Source organism: Oratosquilla oratoria, chromosome 39 (assembly GCF_046742065.1).
Source record: "Oratosquilla oratoria isolate Oo_2021 chromosome 39, ASM4674206v1, whole genome shotgun sequence".
Classification (NCBI taxonomy): Eukaryota; Metazoa; Arthropoda; class Malacostraca; order Stomatopoda; family Squillidae; genus Oratosquilla; species Oratosquilla oratoria.
The window spans coordinates 15,961,857-15,989,110 of record NC_134815.1 but is presented as its reverse complement, the minus strand read 5'-3'; the positions used below and the strand labels follow the sequence as shown (position 1 = coordinate 15,989,110).

At 39.7% G+C, this 27,254-nt stretch overlaps 2 protein-coding genes across 7 annotated transcripts in view; one reads left to right on the top strand and one right to left on the bottom strand.

Moving 5' to 3' along the window:
• The window catches only part of LOC143020303 (uncharacterized), a 139,367-nt gene extending 130,276 nt beyond the window's left edge, over positions 1 to 9,091 (bottom strand). Inside the window, exon 1 of one of the 4 annotated variants that reach the window (XM_076176577.1) lies at positions 8,969 to 9,091. Coding sequence is in view for 1 of the 4 variants with exons in the window: in XM_076176571.1 (XP_076032686.1) it covers positions 1,909 to 1,998 (90 nt within the window). In the remaining 3 variants the exon portion in view is untranslated. Of the gene's footprint in view, positions 1 to 1,908; positions 2,014 to 8,530; positions 8,549 to 8,678; positions 8,696 to 8,968 lie in introns of those variants that run through there. The other 3 variants (XM_076176582.1, XM_076176581.1, XM_076176571.1) reach the window with 3 other exon arrangements.
• LOC143020305 (uncharacterized) lies at positions 439 to 17,322 on the top strand. Of its 3 annotated transcripts, none has more exons than XM_076176592.1 (2): positions 439 to 613; positions 16,512 to 17,322. In XM_076176592.1, exon 2 carries the CDS (start codon positions 16,765 to 16,767, stop codon positions 17,311 to 17,313), a length of 549 nt encoding a protein of 182 aa, XP_076032707.1. In that variant the 5' UTR covers positions 439 to 613; positions 16,512 to 16,764; the 3' UTR covers positions 17,314 to 17,322. The 3 variants fall into 3 exon arrangements, with proteins under 3 accessions (XP_076032707.1, XP_076032704.1, XP_076032706.1); XM_076176589.1 differs by having other exon boundaries at positions 439 to 617; XM_076176591.1 differs by lacking the exon at positions 439 to 613 and adding an exon at positions 10,840 to 10,954.
• Positions 17,323 to 27,254: the final 9,932 nt, after the last annotated feature.

Below are 27,254 nucleotides of genomic sequence, written 5' to 3'. Positions count from 1 at the left end.
CTGCACCTCTTTTGTTTACACCCCTTCTAACATCCGGGCCCGTTCATCCCCTTCCTCATTTCCTTCCATTTTCCTCAGGAATCCCTCTTTCTCCTTTTTCTTCACCTTCCCACTACACCATGAGCTTTCCCCTTCCCTATCAATACAACAAAGGTACTCCCTCATTGTTGAGATCGATTAAACTTGAAATTTTCCTGGAGTTCCAAACTTTGTTGCCACTTCGACCGACATGTGTGTGTGTGTATGTATATATATGTGTGTGTGTGTATATATATATAAGAACATAAAAATGGAGGAGACTGCAAAACACCATAAGGCCTACATTAGGCAGCTCCATATTATATATTTATATGCAGAAAAACCGAGTACTTTCATCTATTTAGACATCCTCAGGGTACATGTCATAATTTTATTATTTTCTTTGGGTTTTTCTGCATATTCAGAATCAAATTCATGCAATTTCTCATCCATGCACACAATTATATATATCTCTCCCCGTTCTCCTTTTCTGCAGGAGGGGGCAGAGAGGGGGGTCGCTGTGGATGTGCCTTGTCTTGCAACACTGCATCTGACCCAGAGCAGTCGACAGGGTGCAGGGATGACCCATCATCCAGTAGGTGCGAGTGGAATATATAGGGAATGGAATGGCTACCCTCCGTGTAAGGGGAAAAAGGCTGTTGGTATATGTATGTATGTATATATATACATAGATATATAGGGCACAGATTCTCACTAATACACACAGTTAAACAACAGCATTTTGACATTGATTATTTTTTAACGAGATTTTAAATTTTTCTAATACATAAGAGTTAAACAAGCCTTCCATTTTTAATTGACATCTCGACTTCAGGGAGTCATTTTCAGAATATACATGAATTAAGTCAATCATGTATTATGAATATATACATGTTCCATAAATAATGTAGACTAACAGTGAGGCAGATCGCCACATGCTGGTCATCAGATCTGCCTAAGCGCTCAAGTTAGTTCACCTGGACTGAAAGGCCCTAATCCACCGCCCAGCACAACATGCAGTTACCAATGACCACACATAAGAAGTTGGAGACTTACCAGTTCTTTTTTTAAGGTGAACTCTGGGTTTTGTGTGGGAAAAGTCAGTGTGTCCAGAGTTCCCCACCCCTGCCCTAGATGTTCAACAAAATAGCATCATACTGACCAATCTCACTACTATCCACCAAATCCAAGCTGATGGAAGAATTGTTGCACAAACACAACGAAACTACCTACCTCACAAGACCAACATCTCTTCAAAATGGGCCACAACCTCCACACTACTCACAAATACAGTAAGTCCTCCTTATACGGTACATATGTGTTCCTGAAAACCTTACCACAAATTGAAATTACTGTATACCGAATCCTCTTCAAAACACAAGCAGATACCGTATCTATGAATTTTTCTTACCGTAAATAGAATTGAGGGTAGTAATTACCAAATACCATAACTGTGAATTTACCAGATAAAGAATTACTGTATAAGGAGGACTCACTGCAGCAACCATCAAGTGCTCCACTAGAAAGAATGGTTATGATAACAATGACATTAAGGCATTGAATAAAGTTCCCAGAACCAAACTGCCTAAAAGATCATAAAGACATCCACAACAACAAATACCATAAAAAAACCTCTTAGCAGGCAGACAGTTGTATAACACAAAACAACCAAATTTCTGAAAAAAACTTTATAATGAAGTCCTCAGAAGAGCAATACCCTAACTTATGCTACCTAACCCTTTCATAGGTCATCTCACACCAGATACTGAGCAAGACACCAAAACATACACCTATATAGATACCTTAAATATATAATCCAGCATAGAAACTACAAAGTAGCAGCTAAGAACTCCCAAGCCTTGTCCCAGAAATCATAAGTAACATGCTCACTTCAGACAACCATGACCTGGAAGATATTCTTCTTGTTCTGGATCTAGTGAAGGGGATTGCTTGTGATGAAGATAGCACAGGTGTGAGCATTCCTCCCTGTGAAACTGAAATATAAATACTTTGGGCTACTCTGCACTTTACCAGCTAGGGAATTAGCCTTTCTCTTGTCATTGTCTTTGTTTCTTTTTGGTAATATATATCTGGGGACTTTCAAATAACATCTACAACCACCATACCAATTATTTCTGATGGCATTTTCTTGTTGAATCTCCTCCAGCACTTGTTGGGCGATTTTTTTTTCACGTGTGATGTTCGTAGCTTTCCTAGGGCATGGTGAGGCAGTTATCACTAGAAACTATTGCCCAGATTGTTGGTCTAAAGGAGGTAAAGGACTGTGGTGCAAGATGCTATCATGCAAGGTGGTAGGAAAGAATGTGTTAACAATATCAAGAGACCTAGAAGTTTCCACATATTTCAGCCTGTAAATTTAAGAATAGTAGTGCATTTGTCAGATATCTTCAATCTTACCCTGGCCTACCCAGACCTAAATCCCCTATGTAATAAATGTTACCAAGCATGTTTTTTTTTTTTTCTTTTCCTTCATTCCTCCAGGAAACTAGCAACAGCTCTAGGTCGGGACCATTAGTCCCTTGAGAAGGAGATATTGTGTTGTTGTCTGGGGATGTGTAATTATCTTGGTGTTTGTTTTGTGTGGTATATGTGGCAGGTTGTTAGAGATGATAATAGTAGTATGCTGCTAGATTTTTTTTTTATGTACTTGTGAGATGCAGTATAAAAGGTTTATGCTGCTTGCACTTCTGGCATAGGATTGTGCTACCATTTTTATGCATTTCCTACTGGGAGGACTTTCCAATTATCATTTACACATGAACAATGTAATAGGATCAATTACAGGAGACCCATGACTCCCAGGTAACTGGCAGCAGCCAATGTATTGGCCAATAAGTTACACAAGAAAAAACTAGGAATTGAAATACTAAGTCTTGACTTGGTATGGCTAGTGTGGGGTAATGAAAGTTGCTTAGTTTCATCTAGGGCATCTTCTTGGTGAGGCTTTCTTTTTTTGCCTTAGTGCTGGATGGCAACTTAATTGCAGTTGAGCATTTGTAGTTCTTGTTTCCCTTCAGAAGGATTTTTCTGAGGGTCTGATGTTAAAGGGAATTTGATTTAGTACATAGCAAGTTTGGTGATCAGTCTTGAAGTGCTCATTTCATGATTTAAACATGGACGCATTTTTATGCAAATGTGTATTGTGTGGTATATAGGGTTGGTTCTTGTCATTGTTTAAGTAGCATGTTGCTGGGGTAGTTTTCTGTTGTATCCAGTTGGTTGTGCAATGTAATGTGGTGGACGAGTAGTTTAGATTTTGCATACAATATACCTTTCATTTTTACATGGTCATGGTGTTCAACAGGGAGGATTTTGGATCATGTGCAATGTTATATTGGGGTCATTATGGTGTACCCTGTTATTATTCTCAATACATTTTGCATTGGTAAAAATCTGCTGTGACTGATTTGAGTACACAGTATTTACTTATTAGTTTATATTCAATGCCAGACCCTTGATGTACTGAGGTACACGCATCAAAAGTGAACCCTAAAATTGTTGGGTTCCTTTAATACAAAGGGTTTGGTAATTCAATTTCACTAATGCATGTTGCCGATTACATGATAGCCATGGGTGTTCAGACTGACTAGTCTTTGATTCATGGTTGTCTAAAATTGGCAATGTTACTAATGATGATTTCTGGGGAAAGCATCCATTTTATTATTTCTAAGCCATTGTTTTAGTTTACTAGTTGCTATGCCTGGTTATTACTGTCAGACCACCTGCATGGTTACTTTGGTGTTATGTTCTAGATCTGATGTTAGGACATTATTTTGGAGAAAAAAAAAAAAAAAAAAAAAAAAAATGAATACCACAGGTGAGTGCAATGCAGTTTGCCTGCTAAGAACTTTGTTAGTCATTTCTTGTCTTTGTTGTGGATATGCATATGATCTTTTTTTCATTGTCGAAGAATTTTATCAAATGCATTCTTTATATAAATTGCAAATTAGGGAAATTGAAGAAGACATGCTTAAACTGAAGTAGAAACCAAAAATTCTGGGCCTCACTTTAGATGCCTCCATGACCATCAGCCCACAAAAAAAAAAATCTATTCATCAACCTTAATACCAAGAGCTTTTCCCCTTATGAAGGAGGTAGCCAAGTCAAAGGTACATACCTACTCCCACCCATTCCACTCCTCTCCACCACCTTTTCATCCCTCATTTAAGCTCCTCATGGATGATGGGTCATTCCTATATCCTGCCCAATGCCCTGGGTCAGAAGCAATGCAGCTAGACACAGTACATCCACAGAAATCCCTTTGGGCTGTGTCAAAATATCATTCACATGTAAGCACATGCTACTCCCCCTCCCCATCCCTTCCTTGCATAACAATATTATCTATACACAACCACACTCCATTCATCCATATCCCCTGCCTTCTCCATTCATTGCTCAACAGACATTCCCCTGTTGCTCAATGCCTATTTCACACCATCCACCCATTTCATTCTCAGTTACCCCCCTTAAATTCACTCCCTCTACCTTTGCCTTCCACACCTCTACATTTATTTTCATTTTGACTTTCACTGAGAAAGATAATGAAAAAAATTAAAATATAGAGCAATTTGTCCCTTATCCAAACTAAACTGGGACACAGGATGTTTAGATTTCGGCATAGTAAAATTATTCTCCCACCTCCCACTACGGAGATAAAAATTTCAATTCCGAGGGAATAATATGGTATATGATATATAAAAACCATGTTTGGATAATGGTAGATTGACTATGAGAGGGATTACTGTACCAAGTCCCAAGCATGAGACTTTAAAAGAAGGAAACTAATCAATTCTTGAAAACCACACAATTGTGCTTCCATGACATGGCTCTCAACAATTATGAAAATAAACAGGTACCTTACAAATTATGTATTGAATGGTAGCAAGATGCCCCCAGGCAATCCCAATACAACACCTACATTTTACCAAAGTCCTCTCAAATGGGCATGAAATAATAGGTACATTAGTTCTGTGGAAACCTTCAGCCCTGCTCACCCATCTCATTACATCACATAGGAACTAAGAAGAAATACTACACCAGGAGCATACTACTCAGATATTTACAGCAGTCTTCTGTTTGCACCATGTAACACATTCACATCACAAAACAAGCACTACAACACCAACCACTAAACCTTTTCCATCAAACCACTCCTGACAGCCCCACAGAAAAATCCCTCCCAAAAGAAGCATTACACTTGTACAACTGTGTTGAGGTCATCATCTAGCACTAATAATAATAGTCATCTTGTAGCAACAAAGAATAGGCCTGGCCACAGAAACAAAGGAAACACTGAACACCTCACATACAAAAACACGTTTCTTCCTCAAGTGCCTTATGGTCCAATCCAATGGCTGTTGCAGTTACCTTGGGCCCATGGGTTTCTGCAAGACAACTGGAGCAACAAATTTGTAGAGACTGTCTGCTCCTACCATGGCCATTTTTTTTTCTGGGAGGGTTTTTTTGTTGAATCTCTAGCACCTGTGTAATATTTGTGCGAAGAGTACTGGCGTAGTGGCCATTTAAGTTGGTTTGAGGAAGTTGGCAGATTAGTCAAGTTTCTTTCTACTACTAATTTGTTTGAATATGGCGGACAATGACAATTAGGTAAAATTCCACAACATGCAAAATCAGATATTTACCATGAAAATTCTGTTGGTAAAATAACAGAATTACACAAACACAGATAACATGAAACTTATATTGTTCAATAACTCCTAACCTAACTGTTCCATAGATAATACAGAGGTTTGAAATGCAAAAAAGTGTAAAATGTGTTCACATGATACTGAAACAGAATCCTCATGTTGTTCAACAGCTCCTAGCCTAGTGGTCGGCAACCCTCATAGCTAGAAGAACCATTTCTTTAAGTTTAAAAAAATGCTGTGCAGTCAGAGCCACAATACAAAAAGATAAGTTCAGATTAGGAAAGACATTTCTAGAAATCATAATAACTGATGGCTACAGATCTTTTTGAAGTTGAATATATATATATATATATATATATATATATATATATACATATTAATCTTTTTCAACCACATTAATTTTTCACTTTAAATATGTCATCACAATCGAGACTGACAAGGAGCTCGACGGAGACATATGCAGAAACTGATATGTAGTGAAGCCAAGGACTCGAACCCAGCTCAGACGTAACAAGTTTTGAACAGTGACTTAAACCACTGTGCTATCAAGAGAGATAAGTTGAGCACAGTTCTTATATTTTTATGCTCCAGTTACATACATATACACGAATCTTATACTCAACCCATCCTTGCTATGATAGTGCAATTGGCAATATGTACGCATGGGAAAGTGTTATACACACACACTGAATGATACCCAGTGCACAAATATTACACACACATTGAATGATACCCAGTGCACAACTATTAATCTTTTTCAACCAAATTAATGTAGTTGAAAAAGATTAATACCTGTGCACTCGCAACCATTCAGTGTGTGTGTGTGTCTTCATTTTGATGGAATAATAATTTTGCAAAAAGCTTCTGGAGACACACAAGTGGCCTGAAAGAGCCGCAGGTGACTGGCCACTACCCGAGCCTAACCATTCCAGAAGAAATTATCTTTCAAATGCAAAAGTGAAATTTTTTTGCATTACTGGAACAGAGCCCTAGATTGATCTACTATATAGGTTGCTAAGGTTTCTGGTGCAGTATGGTTTTAGTATTGGTATCATACGGCCTCTTTTCCCAATGTTGGAATTTTGTTGTATTTCCAAAAGTGGTTGAAATAAAAGTAAAGGCTTTTGTAATAATTGGGCTGTGGTACTTCAGTTAAAAATCTTAAGGTAGAGATAAAGTAATTTATGATAAAATATGGTAAATTTTTAGACATGATAAAAAAAATTATTTTTAGAAGTAAACCCCTACATGATATAACAATAGAATATTAAATAAGGACAATTTTCTAAATTATAATACTTTAATGCAATACAAATTTTTCTTGGTAGAAATCAATAACATAGAAAGTGGCTACAACCAATGCACAAAAACATAGCCACTTTGATTACTTGAGAGGCTATTTTATTTTGGTGGATGCAGTGGTCAAAGAAATTAAAACATGATAAATTCATCTATTCTAACCTAGCCTACCAATAAATTTTTAGAATTAAACATCTACACAATATAGCAATAGAAAATAATAATTTTGTAAATTATAATACACCAATGTAATTTATGTTATTCTTTGCAGAAACTATTAATAGAAACAGTTGCTAAAAGCTATAAACCAACAAACGTAACCGATTCAGCTGCTTGAAACACCATCTTTGCTTTGGTAGAGGTGGAGGCTGAAGAAATTGAAGTATGATAAATTTGTCTATTCTAACCTAAACTACATTTAGTACTGTGGTAACTGTAATTCTAGGTCATCAGGAATGTCTCTGACCTTTGAATCTATCAAAACAAGGTTGGCGCCTAAATGAGTCAAAGATTTCATTCATTGCTCTATTGGTTTTAGCAACGTTTTCTGATCACGATTTCTGCCAAGAAAGATATGTATTGCATTGGTGTATTATAATTTACAAAATTATTCAATTTTCTGATGCTATACCACATAGGTATGCACTTCTAAAAGAAAAATACCAACCTACTTAACCTAACTTACATTTAGCAATGCAGTACCTGTAATTTTAGAGGTCATCAGAGTCATCTTTGAACTCTGAATCTATCAAAATGGAGATGGAATCAACGTGACTCCATTTGTGTATAGCTTCTAGCAATGTCTCCATTATTGATTTTCACCAAGAAAAACATATGTTGATGTATTATAATTTACAAAATCAATATTTGTCTAATGCAATGTTGTTGTGCACTTCTAAACCAGATAACATTAAATCTAGCCCAAATAATATATAATACTAGACACGTGACAAAGAAGTATTTTATGTTATCAGCAGTCAAGGACGAAAACTTCTGAAAATTTACAGCACAAGGAGATCGCAAGTACACTAAAGGTCACTGCTGAGCTGATAAACCCAAGGCTGACTATAATGAGGTTGAAATTTAATCCCAGGATAGAGCAATGGAATAACCATCCAGAAGCAGTCAGGAGTGAAAGTTTTAGATTACTCTTAACAAGTATTTTGAGGCTAAAAAACCAAGATGGGGCAACATATACGAAAACAGACTCCCACATCTCAACTATCACCAATAGCTAATCATACAACACACCCAAGCTATAACAGTTACAGGGTGAAGCCTCCCAACAATATCAGCTCCAATTACAATTTTTCCAGAAACCTTGGTTTTCTCCATAGTACTCCCCTTCGCGAGTATATCCTCCAGGTTCATTTACTCTGATCTTAGGTCGTGGATATATTCCTAAAAAATAATTACTAGATAATCAATACAAAATAAAGCTAAATAGAACGATATGAAACTCCACTTTTCAAGAGCTTACACTACTTTAAGCTATCTGTTCCATATGCTAGGCCATCATCAAACAAAATTAATATCTTCAGAACCTGGTATTTTTAACGAAGGAGGTTTCTGTAGCAAATTGGATATGGAAGCTCCACCTGTTGTATGTTTGACCCCTCCAACAACTGTGTCCTTGTAGCTCCCGTCTCCTTCCTCTTGCATCAAACCACTATATTTTCTAAAAATACGTACACTATAGCACACGCAACCTTTTCTGCTGTTCTACTTTTCGATCCAATTAAAAAGAAAATTCTTGCGATTCACAAAGCATCATAATCTGCGTCTAGACATTGGATGTCTATGCCTTTACTAAACAGCTGATTGCTATAGCCAAAATGGCGTCACAAGCACCATGGACAAAGGCCCAGCTGGCGTTCTAACGCAATAATCTTACAAATATGACTTCATGGCATCTTGAACGATGTTGCACATAACCAGATATATTTTTTTCAATCACATTCACATTCTGAATAGCAACTTACCAGAGAATAAACGTAGTTATTCACCAGTTTTGTTCTGTCGGGCGCGGTCTACCCTCTGTGTATGATAACAAAACAAGAACTGTGATCACGTGACGCGTTTGTGGAATGTGATTGGCTCTCTCGCCATTTAAATATAACATGATCTTCAGTTTATATGTTCATCACAATTGTGTAAACTTCAGCATTTTTTGTCTAAATACACTTATAAAAAGCAACTGAAATTATATTGCCACGCTTTATCATAAATAAGTAATAACTATTATAGGTTCCAAGTAACCCGCCACAGTGCTTGTGCTGTGACAAAAGGTTTATTGGTGTAAGAAATTCATGAATCCATTCTACATTTATACTTTTTGTTTAGGTATATGTCATAGGAATTACGTCATAAAATATATGCCCTTGTTGAGAGTATTGCGCCTATGTTTCTATATCAATAGAAATGTATTTAATCTACATATCCCCGAAATGCACGATAATTTGTTTTTATTAGTGAAATATGACTGAATTTCTAAGATTTATTTTTTCAAATAAATTTGCTATTGTAGGTTTATTTCTCATTGACGTGTGCTGGTTTGGACTAATTGTCTCGTCTACCACAACGCAAGTGCTACTACACCTTCGACAAGGTCATCCGTACAAGGAAACCAATATTTACACCATGAACCACGTTCATATAGATTTATTTGTGAAAAAAATCTATGTTTTCTGTCAATGTATTTTACCTTTATAACATACTGCATACATTTGTATTTTTCTTGCTTAGTTACAAAATATTGAAGTCTGCTTACTAAGCACAACGCAGTACAAAGTAGAGCTTCGGCCATAACAGTGCAAATAGGGTAAATAATCATGCGTGTCATTATTCACATCATCCTCGCCTTTGAGAAAATGCTAATATAGAAATGAAACAAAGTGGTACTCCCAGCCAGTCATCATGAAAAAGAAAGGCAATGACGTGCGATTTACGCACCGATGTTTATTCTCAGAAGCAATATCTTCAAGGCCAAACTTTAATTTTCTCAAATCTTGAAAATATATTACATTTTACAAGACATATAAAAATAGACATTTAAAATTGTATTTGCAATAATAGCTGATTTATTTGCAGATTATAAACATAATTATATCCAATGGTTGTATGAAAAGAAAAATGGTTTTAAGTTCGTGAAGATGCAGCTTCGCGAGCACATCAATATATGCGAATTTTTAGCGTATTCTTGTTTGAGAAAAATTATCAATTGGATATAGAAAAGGTAGCTAGTTTGCCACTTGTAGACATACGTGAAACTGAGTCTTCTACAAATATGTGTAGTGCTATAGTATCTATCGACGGGTATTTGGCAGGGATTTATTAGCAGTGTCTCTCACGACCATATAGTATTTTTCGCCGTCAATTCACTGTCGGTATCATCGATTAAATATCTTGGATCACCTATATCGAACAGGTTTTATACGAAAGATGATATGAAAATCTGCTGGCACACACATTATTAGGCCCATCTAGTAATTGGAATGTCACTGGTGACGAACGGGGAAATTCTTTACTTATAAATGGGGTGCGCCGATGACCGTGTGGACCATTTGGCCATCCTGTACTACAAGGCATGTATATTTTATTTGGTAATCCCAACTGGTAGGGACAATCAGGCGCATGTTAATCTGATGAGCAGCCCAATATTGAAAAAGGCACACCAGCCAGATGTATAAAAATGTGGTAAACATAAACTGACATCGGGCTGCTTTGTGTACCAAGCATGAAGTTGATCATATATTACTGGTGTTTTAAGGCCCAATGAATATGTTCCCCACGAAATGGTTCAGTCTATGTTTGAATTGGTGTAATGAAGGCGCCTAAACAACAATACCAAGTGGGAAGGAGTCCAGGTTGATATTCGGTAGAAAGAACGCTTGGTTACGAGAGTTGCTTGTGTGAACAATTCTGATGGATTATGGAAGACAGATTATGAAATATTTTGTATCACTATAGTAAGTCACTTTAATGTTTTTCCTTTGAAGGTCAGAATGCACAAGATGAAGAAATATTTCTAAATCACCCATTCCCTTTTAGCAGTGGTTTTGTAAACTATTCCAGTCGATCCCACCATCGCAATTTTCATATTTTGATTAAAATACAAGTTTATAAGATCGGATTTCCGAAGATTCCCGAGGCGCGCAGACGTTCATCACGCATCGGCGGAACGTCAAAGTAGTATGTTTTATCTAGGTAATAGCGCCTTACATTTGATTCAATTCAACCTAATAAGGTGGAGATCGTTTATTAGCCGTCCAGCCATGTAAGTTTGAGTCCAAAATACGATGCCAAACGTCAAAAGATTATCAGGAAATTACTGAACATACCGAAGTTGATCTTGAAGATAATAGTGAAGAAAGTGGGGAGGAACAGGACCAGGAAGAGGAAAAATCAGGGATACAGGCGAAACTAGATCATCATCTTATTCTTAGTGTTGACCTAATCAATGAATTGGTGTTGTGGTCACAAACCATGACTTTACTCCCCCCTGATTAGGCCAGGGGATAGGTGGGTGGGGGTCTGGGGGATAATCATAGGCCTAGTGCCAGTCATGATAATCTCAGCCTCATGTCAAATAGGCATAGGCCAACAGCACAGGAAGTGTCGGGACAGTCATATTCAGCTCCATGGTCTTTCACAGGACCTATGTATGTCATTTGTGAAAGCTGCCATGCACATTTTGTGAATCTGCACAGATTATGAATATTCGTTGAAATGTACAGCACCAATAACGAACTCAATTGGGCAGACAACAATGCATTTGTGCACGTCAAATTGATTCGTTATATGTCTCCAATTATGAATTCATTATTGGTGCTGCACATTTTATGGATATTCATAATTTGTGCATATTCACAAATTTTGCGCTACATAGGATACCTAGCCCGATATTTTATTGTCTGGGAGGGGATGTTCTCATGTGCGCGGAACGTCCCCTAAATTACTCTTGAGAAATATGAACTAGACTATGAAAGATGACAAAATTTTGGATAGACTTTTGCTACCCAGGCAATAACTGACAAAATTATTATTATTTTTATGTAGCCCTCTTATATCCCCCATCCCCAAAAGAAATATACATAAATTGGCAGACAGACTGCATATGGGAAAATCGACTATATTTATAATTTTGAGATATAAAAATTATGAGAAAAGGCATTTATTGTGTCATAAATGGGTCAAATTGGACTTAAATTATGTAACCAATATATATACATATATACATATATATATATATATATATATATATATATATATATATATATATATATATATATATATATATATATATATTCATAGTGTAAATGGGCAGGAGGTTTTCCCTCAAGCATACTTCATTAAAATGAATGGCAAGCTTGTTATGACAGAGCTTCTTGTCGTATTTTTCTCTCTTTCTTAGAGTGATCTTGCCTTCTGTAGGCAGTAACCTTAATAAATCTCCGTATGTCATGTTGTGGAATAACATACATAATCTATAAATAAGCCAAAACGCGTTTTCACACCTCTTGGTGCTTCCTCAGTGGCAGGTACGAATCTAAGGGCTGGGCTGGTGTGTGTGGGTATATATGGGACAGGCTGTGGGATTTTGTCTAGTTGTCGGTGTGGGATTTTGTCTGGTCGTCGATGTGGGATTTTGTCTGGTTGGCGTCGCCGGAGCTCCGTGTCGTTCTGTAGGTTGGAGGGTGGCGTGCATCTGTGTTTTTTGTCTCATTTTCACTGGGGAATGATCTTCTCACACTTGGTAGGATTTTTAAGCCCTCGAGTTGGGTATTCATTCCCGGGGATAGATCCTTGATATACAAAGCCTCTAATATAGGTAAACGTCGTGGGTCTTTGTTGTGATCTATAATCTCCGTATTCTGGGTTAGGTCTTCTCTTCTTAATTTTGCCTGATGGACTTCGCTATGATGATTTTTAGGTGCTCCTGAGTTTAGGTGATATGACAGACGACGCGAGAGCCTCATGGTGGTCATGCCGATATAGGTAGTAGGATGGGTCGCACAGTTCCCATATTTGCAGGTGTACCTATATACGACATGAGATTTTTGAAGTTCATCGACGATCTGCCTGGTGTTGTTCCTTAGGAGTAGGTTCGAGGTTTTTTTGTTTTGATAGTAAATAATGAAATTAATTTTGGAGCTTGATTCAGTGGGCTTGATGTTTCTCTTTATGATTTGTTGCATCACTCTCTCATCCTCCTTGTATGCAGTGGAGAAGAAGGATTTGTAATATATATTTATAACGTTCTGCGCTGGATTGTCTGATGCATTTGCTGATTTAATTTCCTCGTACCAATTTTCCATGATTTTCTTGGTCACTTTTTCAATGTCTCTATTGCTAAAACCGTTGTTGATTAGGACTTGTGATGCTCTTTCTAGTTCTAGGTGCACATTTTTCCAGCTACTACAATGGCTAAGGGATCTTCGTACATATGCACTAATTGTTGAGATCTTGTACTTTTGTGGGCATTCACTCAGTCCGTTAAGGCAATGTCCGGAGTTACTAGCTTTGGTGTAAACAGAGGTATGAAAAGATCCTTCCCCCTGTTTCACGAGGACATCAAGGAAAGGGAGAGATCCATTTTCACTGTTTTCGATGGTGAAGTTAAGACCTGAGGCTTCTATGAGTCTCTGTTGTAGTGCTACGACTTGTTCGTTATTTTCCGCTTTTACGAAAATATCGTCTATGTATCGACAGTATATTTGCGGTTTCTGTACTTCACCGAAGACCTCTTCTTCGATACTACCCATGAAGAAGTTAGCAAAAAGGACTCCCAAAGGAGATCCCATTGCAACTCCATCTATCTGGCAGTATTTGGTACCTCTCGGGCAGGTGAATGGGGCTTCTTTAGTGCAAATTTCTAATAGTTTCTTCATCACTTCTTCTGGGATGTCGCATTTGGGGTAGTTGTCGTTGTGGTAGACTCTATTGATTATATATTGTATCGTACGATCTACCGAAATATTCGTGTAGAGGCTTTCTGCATCTAACGAAGCAATTACACCTCTAGAGTTGTGGTTGGTCAGGATATCCAAGAAGTCGGTAGGGGACCTGACACAGTAAGATGACGGCACATACGGGGTAAGGATTTCTCCTAGCTTCTTCGCTATTTGGTAAGTCGCCGTAGGGATTTGAGATATAATTGGTCTTAGTTTGTTTCCAGGCTTATGGGTTTTAATGTTTCCGTAGCAGTACCCGAGGCCGTAATCACCAGACAACTTAGGAAGCTTAGTACCACCCGTGGTAGCATTGACAATATCTATAAGCTTATTGAGTTTCTTTTTTAGGTTTTCTAAGTTGTTTTCTAAGTTGTCTGGTGATTACGGCCTCGGGTACTGCTACGGAAACATTAAAACCCATAAGTGTGTGTGTTTGTGTGTGTGTGTGTGTGTGTGTGTGTGTGTGTGTGTGTGTGTGTGTGTGTGTGTGTGTGTGTGTGTGTGTGTGTGAAAGACGCAGAGTGCGGGGTGATCCAATACGAGGTGTTCAAGTGGATCAACAATTTTAACAGGGGTGACACAAACAAGGTTATCATATTAAGACAACATGGCAGGACTCGCAGTAATTGATTTAAATTGGACAAATTTAGATTTGAGGGAAATTTAGATTTTAAGAAAATAGGCAAGAATTGTTTTACTAATAGGGTGGACAGCGAATGGAATTGACTTAGTAACCATGTGGTGAACGCTGAAACTATAGATTGTTTAAAAAAAATGTTAGACAACTTTATGGATGGGGATGGCAGGTGGTAATGGACATGGAACTTCCTAGTATAGGCCTTATAGTCTCTTGCAGTTTCCTTCATTCTTATATTTTTATATTTACTTATTTTCCCGTCTCTGTAATATGCCTTGTTGAGTATCCTGCAGTCATAGAGGGAGGGACTTTTACACTATATAAGGGAACCTGCAGGAAAATTGTTCTATTTATATTTGTTATATTACAAGGAAGGGTCCCAAAACATCAGAAATAGGATTGGGGGTAGATGAACAGGTGATGGAAACTTAATTTTAAAGATGTGAAATCCGAATTATCAACAATGTCGGTTTTGTTGGTACATTCCTTCACCGTTTGTACACTCAGCATCTACATAATAATTCCTAAATTATTAGATGGATGCCACAAGGTTTGTAAACAATGGCTTCTACATACTGATATTTTTTTCATCTTGGCCAAGTGTGCAAATAAAAATATTCTGGTAATTTGTTACAACTAAATGAAACCAATTATTCTTGAAACATCTTACATGCGCAATTTTAGAATGTTTACACCAAGGTCTATATATAGATCTTGGTTTACACATTGTATAAAAAACGTAAGCTTCACTACAAGTATCGCTTAGAACATCCAATCCGTTCCAGGAAATGACTTTTTTTTTCTATTCCTATTCTGCACACCCTTATTTATTTATTTTTTTATTTATATGTATTTTTTCCAATGCCTTAAAACGGCCATTTAGTATTATTGGTAATTAATCTAGCCCCATCATTTACCTCTTTGTGCGTGTTCTGTACGTGAATTATTGTTGCTGGGCGATTATCGTAGTTTTCTTGGCCTTTCTGAGTTTTATATGTTAATACTATATCATTATTCTCCTTTTTTTTATGTTCTTTTAATTCCAGTCGTGTGATTTCCTCAGTAGTTCTTTCATTATTTTCATAATTTCTAAAGTTTATGATAACTTTCAGCACTCTACACAATCCCCATTCATCAAAAACAATGACAATGCATAAAGAATGAAAACAATTCATGGCGTCATTGCAGAGCAGGTGGTGCCAAGAGCAGTTTGTAGGAGAATGGCTGAACCAGGCGATGTTTTGGAGATAGGATCAGTGATTTCAAATTGCAATAGATAAAAGCGAGTTTGCTATATAATTCATTTAGCAATTATTGACTTTGGGAAGCTCTAAAACTAATATCAGTAGAATTAGACACCTTTATTTCCGAAATGGTTACTCTTAAAAAAAAAAAAAAAAAAAAAATGCATATCAAAAGGCTTCTTTCTCCTTAAAAAAAAGTAGCTAGCCAAGGCATGGTTCTAACCTCACCCAAAGTTCCCAACGCATGAATCACCTGTCGTGTTCTACTCTACTTTAACAAAAATCACCTACTACTTATGTATATTTAGATTTTTCTTGACCAACTACTTGATTTATATTTGCAATGACTCATTTCCATTGTACACACCACGATAACCACTTGACATGGAACGCGCGTCATGTCACCCACAAGGGTAGACCTGACGCGGCTTTGACAGTGCGACCTTGCATGACCCGACTGAACCTAATCCAGTGCAATTATGTAATTACGCACCACGTGTGACTACCCACGCGGTATATATATATATATATATATATATATATATATATATATATAATATATAATATAATATATATATATATATATATATATATATATATATATATCGGCTCCTGCCCCATATACAATCAGTTCACTCTTACCTTACAATAAAGGAGACGAACTCACCAAAGCCTCTTTCTCTTCCCACAGTAGCATCACTACACTGGTGACCATTCGGAGCTACAATGGATCCATCTATCGCTGCCACCCCCGACGCCACACTGCCCGCAATCAACACCGTCAACGCTGTCTCCCTGAAGCTGCCACCCTTCTCCACGATCGATGCTCCCTCCTGGTTTCGCCGAGTGGAGATCCATTTCCGCCTGCGAAATAGCGCGTCCCAAACGAAGGCAGACTATGTTCTCGAGGCGATCCCCGAGGATGTGTTCCCACTTATCTCCCAATGGCTCGATCAACACGACGGCTTCTCCAGTATGACGCTCTGAAACAGTACCTGCTTCAGGAATTCACGCCCTCAGCGGCCTCCAGTGCCGCAAAAATCCCCCAACTCCCCAACAGCTACTGGGGGGACATTAGATCAAATACAGCATACCTCGAAATTATGTCTATCGCCCGCCTCCCACCCACAGCCATCGGAACCAGCTGGAACATCTATATGATTCGTCAAATGTGGCTCATGCGCTTACCAGCGCCTGTCCGATCCGCCCTTGGCAACGCTGAGGACATGACCATCGACGAAGTTTCACGGAAAGCGGACCATCTCGCCGACGCCTACGCCGCCGCAGCAAGAAGCCAGGACGTCTGTGCTGCTGACGACGTCACGAACAAAATCACCTCCACAGCAGCATTGCTAGCCAACAGGCGCCAACAACACCAGCAAAAACAACGACGCCGGACCACGGCCCCTCTACACCTGTGCTACTACCACACAAGATTCGACACCTTTGCCAAGAAATGCCAACCAGAATGTACCTGGTTAAAAAATGCCTAAATGGGCCACAGTCCATCACGGTGGCCTCTGCAGGTGCAATGGGCCTCTACATCAACGAAAATGCCTCTAAATGTCGTTTCTTTGTCGACACTTTGTGCTTGGAGGTCCATATTTCTTGCATCTCCTACAGAACGCCGGGTTCCCAAGGGCGTTGGCGTTAGGCTCGTCGCCGCTAACGGCATTATCATAGCCACCTACGGGTGGAAACGAATGCACCTCACCTTCGGGAGTCGCCACTACTCCTGGAACTTCATCCTGAGAGACGTCAAGACGCCCCTCCTCGGTACTGACTTCCTCGCTCATTACAGATTACTGGTCGACGTCGCCAACAGCCGCCTAGTCTGCGCAACCGCATCCTATTCGACGCCCCTGCAAATAGCGCCAAAGCCAACCACAGTCGCCGCCATCGACGCTAGACTGTTCTACACCCCACCTGCTCACGGAGTTCACCACAGACGCCAGCTAGACATAGTGTGTACCACTACACCAAGACGTCTAGGACCCCGGTATTTGCCAAATACCGCCGCCTACCACCCGAGAAACTCCCCGTTGCCAAGAAAACTTTCCAAGAGAAGGAGAGACTAGGCCTCTGCCAAAAGGCCTCCAGCCCTTGGTCCTCCCCTGACCACCTCGTCAAGAAGAACGACGGTTCCTGGCGCCCCTATGGAGACTAACGGCGGCTGAACATGATGACGGAACCTGACCACTACCCACTCCCAAACATCGCTGATGTCACCACATACTTCAACGGCGCCAAGATCACTGGACCTCCTGAAGGGCTACTACCAAGCTCCGGTACATACAGACGACATCCCAAAGACTGCCACCACCACCCCCTTCGAAACGTACACCTTTAATTACTCCTGCTTCGGCTTGCGAAACTCAGGTGCGACCTTCCAGCGCCTAATGGACGGCATCCTCGGCGACCTCGACTTCTGCCTCTGCTGTGTCGACGATATTCTGGTATTCTCCAACTCACTTGACCAGCATCTCCAACACCTGCGGACCATCCTCGAGCGTCTCCAGGACAACGGCCTCGTCGTCCGTCTTGACAAATGCAGCTTCGGGAAAAGTCCGTCCCATTTTTGGGACACCTCATCTCTCCTGACGGTGTTCGTCCCCAGAAGGATAAAGTCGCCGCAGTCGACAAATTTCCCAAACCCACTACCATCAAAGTCCTGCAGGATTTTTGGGATGGTCAACTTCTACCACCGTTTCCTCCCTAATATCGCTCAAACGTTGCGCCCACTCTATAACGCCTTTCACGGAAAACCGAAGGACATCCTGTGGAATCCCACCATCCAAGCTGCTTTCATCAACGCCAAAAAAGCCCTTGCCAGTCCCACCACCCTCTCCTTCCCTGCACCAGGTGCCCAGCTACAACTGTCAACGGACGTCAGCAATGGCGCCATAGGGGGTGGGCTCGAACAAATCATCCATGGCACACCTACATCGCTCGGTTTCTTCAGGAGGAAACTCTCCAAGGCCGAGCTCAAATAAAACACCTTCAACAGAGAGCTCCTCGCCATCCACCACACCGTCCGCCACTTTTGCCATTTCCTCGAGGGCTCTTCATTTATCATCAACACCAACCATCAACCTTTGGTGCACACCTTCACGAAACAACAGGACGTTTGGTCTGCCAGGCAGCGCCGCCACCTCTCCGCCATTGCCAAGTTTAATTGCGCCATCAGGCACGTCCCCGGCACAAAGAACCCTGTCGCAGACGCCCATTCCCGAATAGCCATCGACGCAAATCAATTCGGCCTCGACTACAAAACCATCGCCAGAGAGCAACGGGAGGATCCTGAAACACTTGCCTACAGGACATACATCACATCCCTGAAGTGACAGGACGTTCCTTTCCACGACAACCACACCATCCTCTGCGACATCAGTACCGGCCATCCACGGCCCCTCATCCCAGCCGCCTTCCGACGTCAAGTGTTCATTTTAATACACGACCTGTCTCACCCTTCAGGGCGCGTCACTGCTAAGCTCCTGAAGTAGAAATTCATCTGGTACAGCATCTCCAAGGACGCAAAAGCGTGGGCCAGGTCCTGCATCGTCTGCCAGCAAAGCAAAATTCATCGTCACACTGAATCAGGCATCGATTCATTCCATCAGCCCGGACGACGCTTCACACATATTCATGTCGACGTCGTCGCCCCACTCCCACGTCGGAAGGCCATCGCTACCTCTTCACCGCCATTGATAGATCGACCCGCTGGTTGGAGGCCACCCCCATGATGGATAATACCGCCTCGTCCTGCACTGCAGCCTTCCTCAGTGGATGGATCGCTAGATTTGGCCTCCCGGAGCACGTCACCTCCGACCAAGGAACTTGTTCACGTCGCGGCTGTGGCACTCCCTCGCTGAACTCCTGGGCACTACAGCCCACCATACTACTTCCTACAACCCTGCAGCCAACGGCATGGTCGAACGAACCCACCGCTCACTCAAAGCATCTCTTATGGCACGTTGCAACAACGGCTCCTGGCTACCCCAACCACCATGGATACTCCTCGGCCTCCGGACAGCCATCAAGGACGATCTCAACGTATCTCCAGCAGAAATGGTCCTCGGTCAAACTCTCGTCGTGCCCGCAGAATTCTTCCCTTCAAATGATTCTCCCGAGAGTCTGCAACAGCTGCGACGCACTGCAGGCAAATTCGCCCCATGCATGCCGACACATCACCGGGAGGTCAAGGAATATCTCCCAAAACACCTCCACACCTCGACGGACGTCGTCCTGAGGACGGACGCTCAGACACCACCACTCACCCATCCCTACACTGGGGTCCATCTTGTCCTTGAACCTAATGACAAGACCTTCTGCATCTCCATCTCCGGTAGGCCAGAATGGGTCTCCATCAACCGCTTAAAACCGGAACACCTCGACATTCCGCCTACCAAATTCTCACGTGCAGGACGCCCTCTGAAGCCAAAGCAATTTTTAGAAGGGAATATTATACACACCACGATAGCCACGTGACATGGGACGCGCTTCATGTCGCCCACAAGGGTAGACCTGACGCGACTTTGACAGTGCGACCCTGCTTGACCTGACCTAACCTAATCCAGTGCAATTATGTAATTACGCACCACGGATGACTACCCACGCGTTATATATATTGACTTCTGCCGCATGTAAAATCAGTTCAGCCTTACCTTAAAATAAAGGAGACGAACTCACCAAAAACCCTTTCTCTTCCCACAGTAGCATCGCAACACCATCGTCTGAATTCAGTGAACTTGGTGCTTAAACCTGAATTGTTCTCGGTGTATCTTTTACATAACCTTATCAGTCTAAGCTACCCTATCTGATACGCTGCTGAATTTCACTACGTTAACAGCATTCTCTCAGTTAATCAAGAATCCTATTCCACTGGATTTTTTCTTGTCTTTACCTCAGTAGTAGGACGAGTGGTGTCTGCTTTGTAGCTGCACGTTATTCTAGATTTCTTTCTCCAGTTCTACGTTCAAACTCTCTAGTTGGTGGCCTTCGTTTTGCTAGACAGCGTCATATCGCTGACGAGAATCTCCAAGATCCTCTTTGTTTCCTTAATATTATCTCCATAAGCCTTTGTATCTTTATCAAAGACCTCGAAGCAATCATTCTTACTAAAATAGAATTTCATCACCATATTAGAAACGTGGTTACTCAGGCCGATGCCATTGCTATTAATTTACTGTCTGTCGTCCAGATTGTCACGTTGTCTTTGTATATCTCTGCTATTCGTCCTGGACAGGGTAAAAGGGGGTTTGAGTAAGATGTAGTCTGTTGAGCAGGAAAGGGAAAAACAGGGGATAGGGGTGGGTGGAGAATGTGTATAGTTGATATTTTGACGCAGACCTAAGGGATTTCTCTCCATCTTCCCTATTTTTTGTACGAACATAAAAATGAAATAGACTGCAAGAGACCATAAGGCCTATACCAGGCAGTTCCATGTCCATTATCACCTATCATCCCCATCCATAAAGGTGCCTAACTTTTTCTTAAAACAACTGATAGTGGTTACTATGTCTATTTCATTCGTTGACCACTCTATTGTTAAACCACTTCTTGCCTAATTCCTTCTTAAATCTAAAATTGCCCAATAGATATCCATTACTGCGAGTCCTGTCCTAATGTCTTAATATGATGATCATGTTTGCACCTCCCCCTTGTTAAAGCCATTAATCCACTTGAACACCTCTATTAGATCAGCCAGCAATCTCTGTCTTTCCAGATAGTGTAAATTAAGGTCCCTGAGCTGTCCTTGTTAGGTAAATTTCCGAGCCCATGTGTCATTTTGGTAATTCTCCTCTGTACTGATTCTAGTGAAATGATATCCATTTTATAGGACGGAGACAAAAACCTTACCGCATAGTCAAGGATGGGTCTAATTAACGCCAGATGGAGTTTGATAAATACCTCTGCACTTGTATTCGTAACGGTCCTAGCAATGAAACTTAATGCTCTGTTAGCTCTATTCCTGGTTCTAATGCGCTGTTTCCTGGATTTAAGGTCAGGACTCACTAGTACTCCCAAGTCCCTCTCGCACTCGGTTTTCCCTAAAAATGTATTAAGGTATACATGTCTTCTGGATTGTGTAAATCTACGTTTAACACACTGCACTTTGAGATATTGAAGTCCATTTGTCATTTCACTGACCATGTGAACAATTTGTCGATATCTTCCTGCAGTACCTAGGCGTCTTCTCCCGACCTAATTTGGTGTCCTATCATAATGTCGCCTGCAAACTTACTAACATCACTACTAATCCCATTCTCCAAGTCGTTTATATACATAATAAACGACAAAGGACCCAAAACAAGACTTGGGGAACTCCACTAGTAACACTCTCCCATTTGGATTTTACACCTGATATGATGACCCGCTGTTTTTCTGTCACTGATCCATGTTTTAATCCATTCAAACACTCTTCCTCCTATGTCATGGGCTTTGACTTTATTTAGTAGTCTCTGGTGGGGCACCTTGTTGAAGGATTTGCTAAAGTCAAGGTATTAACATCGTAACTATCATTGTTATCTGATGCCTTGTAGACATTAGTGTAAAAAATATAAAAATTTAGTAACACATGACTTACCCTTAGTGAACCAATGTTGAGAGTCACGAATCAAATTATGTCTTTCGATGTAATATCTGATTCTATTAGTTACTATTGATTCAAGCGTTTTACCTACAACTGGCGTCACACTGACTGGGCCGTAGTTGTGCATAGACCCTTTTTGAAAACAGGAACAACGTTTGCCTGGCCCCAAGAAATAGGCACAAAACCTGCTGTGGATGTGCTATGCCCTTCTGCGTTTCCTCTGACCTGGACGATGGGCGGGATTGATTGATTGATTGATTAAAGGTTATCTGGCGTCGTAACTGCAGAGGCCATAGACGCCGAATTGTTAAATTCTAAGATTTAATTTTTGGTATAGATAATAATAATAGTGATTTACTATGTATAGATGAAGGTAAATATTAATAAATCTAAATTCAGTGTCGGGTATTAGTTATCAAATAGTGTAATGGTTATATATATATGGTGTTAAATTATGTTGAGATCTGAATAGAGTTAAAAGCCCTTAGTGTTGGTCAGGAAAAAATTGAGAACATTGAGTAAGTATGTATATATATGTAGGAGTATATCCAATGAAATGAGAGTGGTAGCATTATATTTCAATATTAATTTGTATTTGTTACTAAATTTGATCAATTTATATGATAGTGAAGTGAGCAGGGGATTATTTAAACTTGCCGGTTCAGTGACTCGAGGACACACCAAGAGGATCTACAAGCAACACCCAAGATTGGACATCAGGAAATTCACTTTCTGCAGTCGTTGTGAACAACTGGAATAGTCTTCCTGATAATGTTGTGAATGCAAATTCAGTTGTGAGTTTTGAAAAGAGATTGGATAGTGTATGGAAACATCAAGATCAAATATTCGATTACACAGCTCAAATAAATAACAAACACCTAGACCACAGTGACCACTAGACCCCAGATGACCTAAGTATTAGTCATTTAGAGCCGGAGTCATAGGCTCAATAGCCTCTTCCGGGACCCTTCTATGTCTATGTCTAACTTCTTTTAAGAATTTAATAACTCCCTCATAATCATACTGCAGTTCTTTTCCCAATATCTTGGCCAAATTATAGTTACCATCTCTCTCTTTCTTATTTGGGAAGTGACGCTCTCTCAGTTCTCTGTGATTAGGGCATTCAACCAGCAAATGTTTGATGGTCATGGGGATTAAGCAATCTGCACAGTATGGTTGATTTTCACCACTCATGATATATCCATGGGTCAGCCTTGAATGTCCTATGCGTAATTTCATATTTCCAAGGGTGTATATTTTTGGTGATCTCTTTCATTTTGTTATGTCCCACTTCATTCCACTGTTGTTTCCACGACTTATGGATAATATTCGTGATACTAGGAAGGATATCTATATGGTATTGCACACCGTTTAGGGATCAGGCTGGTTGCTGCTGACTTTCCTATTTGGTCAGCTTTTTCATTTTGCTGGAACCCAGCAAAATATAGTGATCCCTCTACATTGTAGTAGAAACACCCACTGTGAGATTTTCATTGTTAGAGGATTATCGCCATTGAAGATTTCTATTGCCCGTAATGCACATTTTGAATCACAATAGATTGTGAAGTTGGATGTCTGGAGAGTTATAATGTGTTCTAAAGCGGTTAAAATTCCATATAGCTCTGCTGTAAAATTTGATGCTGCAATTGGTAGTGCTCCTCTGCAGCTAAAATTGTCGCTAAAAACTTCTTCCGACGCCAGCATCTGTTTTTGAGCCATCCGTGAAAACGAATGTGGAATCCAAATGTTCAGTAATATGCTCTAAAAACTGTCCTTTAATTTCTGCATCTGATTTATCTTTTTTAAAACCTTTAAAATATCTACAAAATTTAATTATGGGTAACTTCTATGTTGGGGTAACTGGTAATTTAACCGGGCAGATCTGATTTGTGATATTTACAATCTCCAGTATTTTTCTTATTCTAAAACTAGACGGTCTAGGATATCTTGGATGATTTTCATAAAATTTATTAAAATAATTTCTGTTGGCTGTAGTAAATGCTCTTGATTCTGGAAGTCTCTGTGTCCTGAACCAATACCGGATGATAGATGACTGTCGGTATAGTTCTAGTGGAATCTCTCCAGCATCAATTAGTAAACTGGGGATGGGGGAAGATTTGAAAGCTTCTGTTGCCAAACGTATGCCATTGTGGTGTACCGAATCTAGGATCTTTATATGTTTGCTTGATGCAGAAGAATAAAATTTTAAATTTCACATCCAGATTTATGTATTCTTAATATTGATAATTGTCTGTATCTGATCCCCAGTTTGTATTTGTCCTTTGATAACTTTTAAAATGTTTAAAGCCTCTTGACATTGGTTTTAATATGTTTCAGATGGGGGATCCAAGTAAGCTTTTTATCAAATATAAGACCTAGGAATCTAGTCTTCGACACAGGGTTTTCTATTGCCATATAGATAAAGGTCTGGGTCTGGGTGTATCCCTCTAATGCGACAAAAGTGCATGATTATTGTTTTGCTGGTAGATATTTTAAATCCTTGTTTTTCTGCCCAGTTAACGATCTTGTTGATGAGTTGTAGCTTCCTTTCTGCTACAGGCATATAAGTAGCAGCGAAGGATATCGAGAGGTCATCTACATATAATGTGCTTAATATTTTATCTGGTATAATATTTGTTACCCCATTTATTGCCAAAGCAAAAACTAAAAAGTGTTACACCCTCTTCCTGGCATCTCTTATCTGATAGAGTATTACTAATTTTAACTTTAAATATCTTTGGGATAAAAATGCTTTAATATATAGGGGTAATTCTCCTCGTAGACCACAATCACGAATGGTCTTAAGAATTCCGTGTCTCCATACAGTCATATGCCTTTTATATATCAAAGAATACAGTTATATGATGTTGCTTTGAAGCGTATGCTTCACATATGGAGGTTTTCAGCTGTAGAATGCAATTTTCTAAATCCACATTGTGATGGTGATATAATATTATTACGTTCGAGATACCAGACAAGTCTTGTATTTACCATTTTCTCCATTATTTTTCCTAGACAGCAGGTTAAAGCAATAGGACGGTAACTGGAAGCTGAATATGGGCCTTTTCTTGGTTTTAGAAAATATAGTACAAAAGCTGTTTCCCATATGGTGGGGTATTTGTGCTCCCGCCACAATTTATTTATGATACTTATCACATAAAGTTTTGTATTCCTTGTAGTATGTTTAAATATTTTATTGGGGATCATATCTGGACCAGGGGCTGTATTTTTGCTTCTATATAGGGCAGTATCAAATTCTCTTTCTGTAAAGGGTATGTTGTATGATTCTGTCTTATCTGATGAAAAATCTAAATGCTGTTGTTCTTCTTTTATTCTGTATCGGTATCTTGGGCTACTGTCAGTCTTTTGTGAGACTTGAGCAAAATGGTCAGCCAAAATATTACTAACTTTTTTTTAATCTGTGACAAGGGTATTGTTAACTTTAAGCACCGGTGGAGGGTTGGGTGTAAATTTCCCTGCTATCTTATTAATTTTTTTCCAAATACTGTGGATGGGTGTTCGACTATTGATGGTAGATACAAAGGATGCCCATGATTGTCTTCTGGCAGCTTTCATTGCTTTACGAAATCTAGCTCTGCATTGTTTATAGATGATCATATTCTCAATTGTTCGATGTCTGCGGTAACGGGTAAGTGATGTTCTTGTAGTTCGATGTAAAATTCTGAGCTCTTCAGACCACCATGGAACTGGGCGTCGCTTAAAGAGTCCTGTAGTTTTTGGTATAGAGTGTATACCTGCTGTATGAAAAGTTCCATTTAATAAGTCAATAGCATCTTCTGGAGTTGGAAAGTCATTTGCATTGCCTTCGATTTCACTTAGTTTTTTAAACTTATCCCAATCAGCTTTGTCGATACTCCACTTTGGTGATCTTTGAGTTGGTGGGTCATCATTTGTTTCAATTATTATCGGGGCGTGGTCACTGCTATGCCAGTCATCATTTGGTCTCCATCTGAAATATATTGTGCAGTTGGAACTAGAAATTGTAAGTTCTAGACAAGAGACAGTACCTGTTTGAATATGGTAATGGGTGGGCTCCCCAGTATTCAAAAGTCCTAGATCTTCATATTCTATAATTGAAGCTATAATATTCCCTTTTTGGTTTGTAGTAACATCTCCCCATAGTGGGTGTCTGCCATTTAGGTCGCCCATAATGAGAAAAGGTCGCGGGAGTTGATTAATCAAAGTTAATCATTTCTTCCCGGGTAACCATGGTGTTTTGGGGCAGGTAAAGAGAGCATAAGGTGTATTTTCTTTTTAATTGTATTTGAACTACTACAGCTTGTAATGTTGTATTTATGTCGCGCTCCTTGTTTACGACTAAATATAAATATATAGATGGGTAGGTGGTAGCTGGCCAAGATAGTTTAGATCACAAGGAACACGAACAAACTTTACACATATAGTTTTCACTTCACATTTGGTGGTGAATAAGACTAGTGTTTTATCAAAATATGTGACTTTTATTATTGTGATATTATTACTTCAGTCAAAATAATGACTGTGCTGTGTACGGGTGTGCGGGTGTGGGAGGCTGGACTTAATTAATAGACACCGACCTTGTATGAATCCTGGTTGCAGTTCCAACTGTAACCACTGATCGTTGAACGAATCACTTGTACTTAGCTTTAGGCTAGATTGATATATAATAGTTTAGAGCTCTGACAACTTTAACTGAATACTTTTGAGTGTCCGAGCAGACTGAACTTGACTTAGATGTTGGCTAGGAAGAAAGCTCTTAATGATATAAGCTCCTCCTACAACTAATTTTGATTTGCTAAAAATCTCTCTGTATGGGAGAAATGGCCAATGGGGACACGTGAG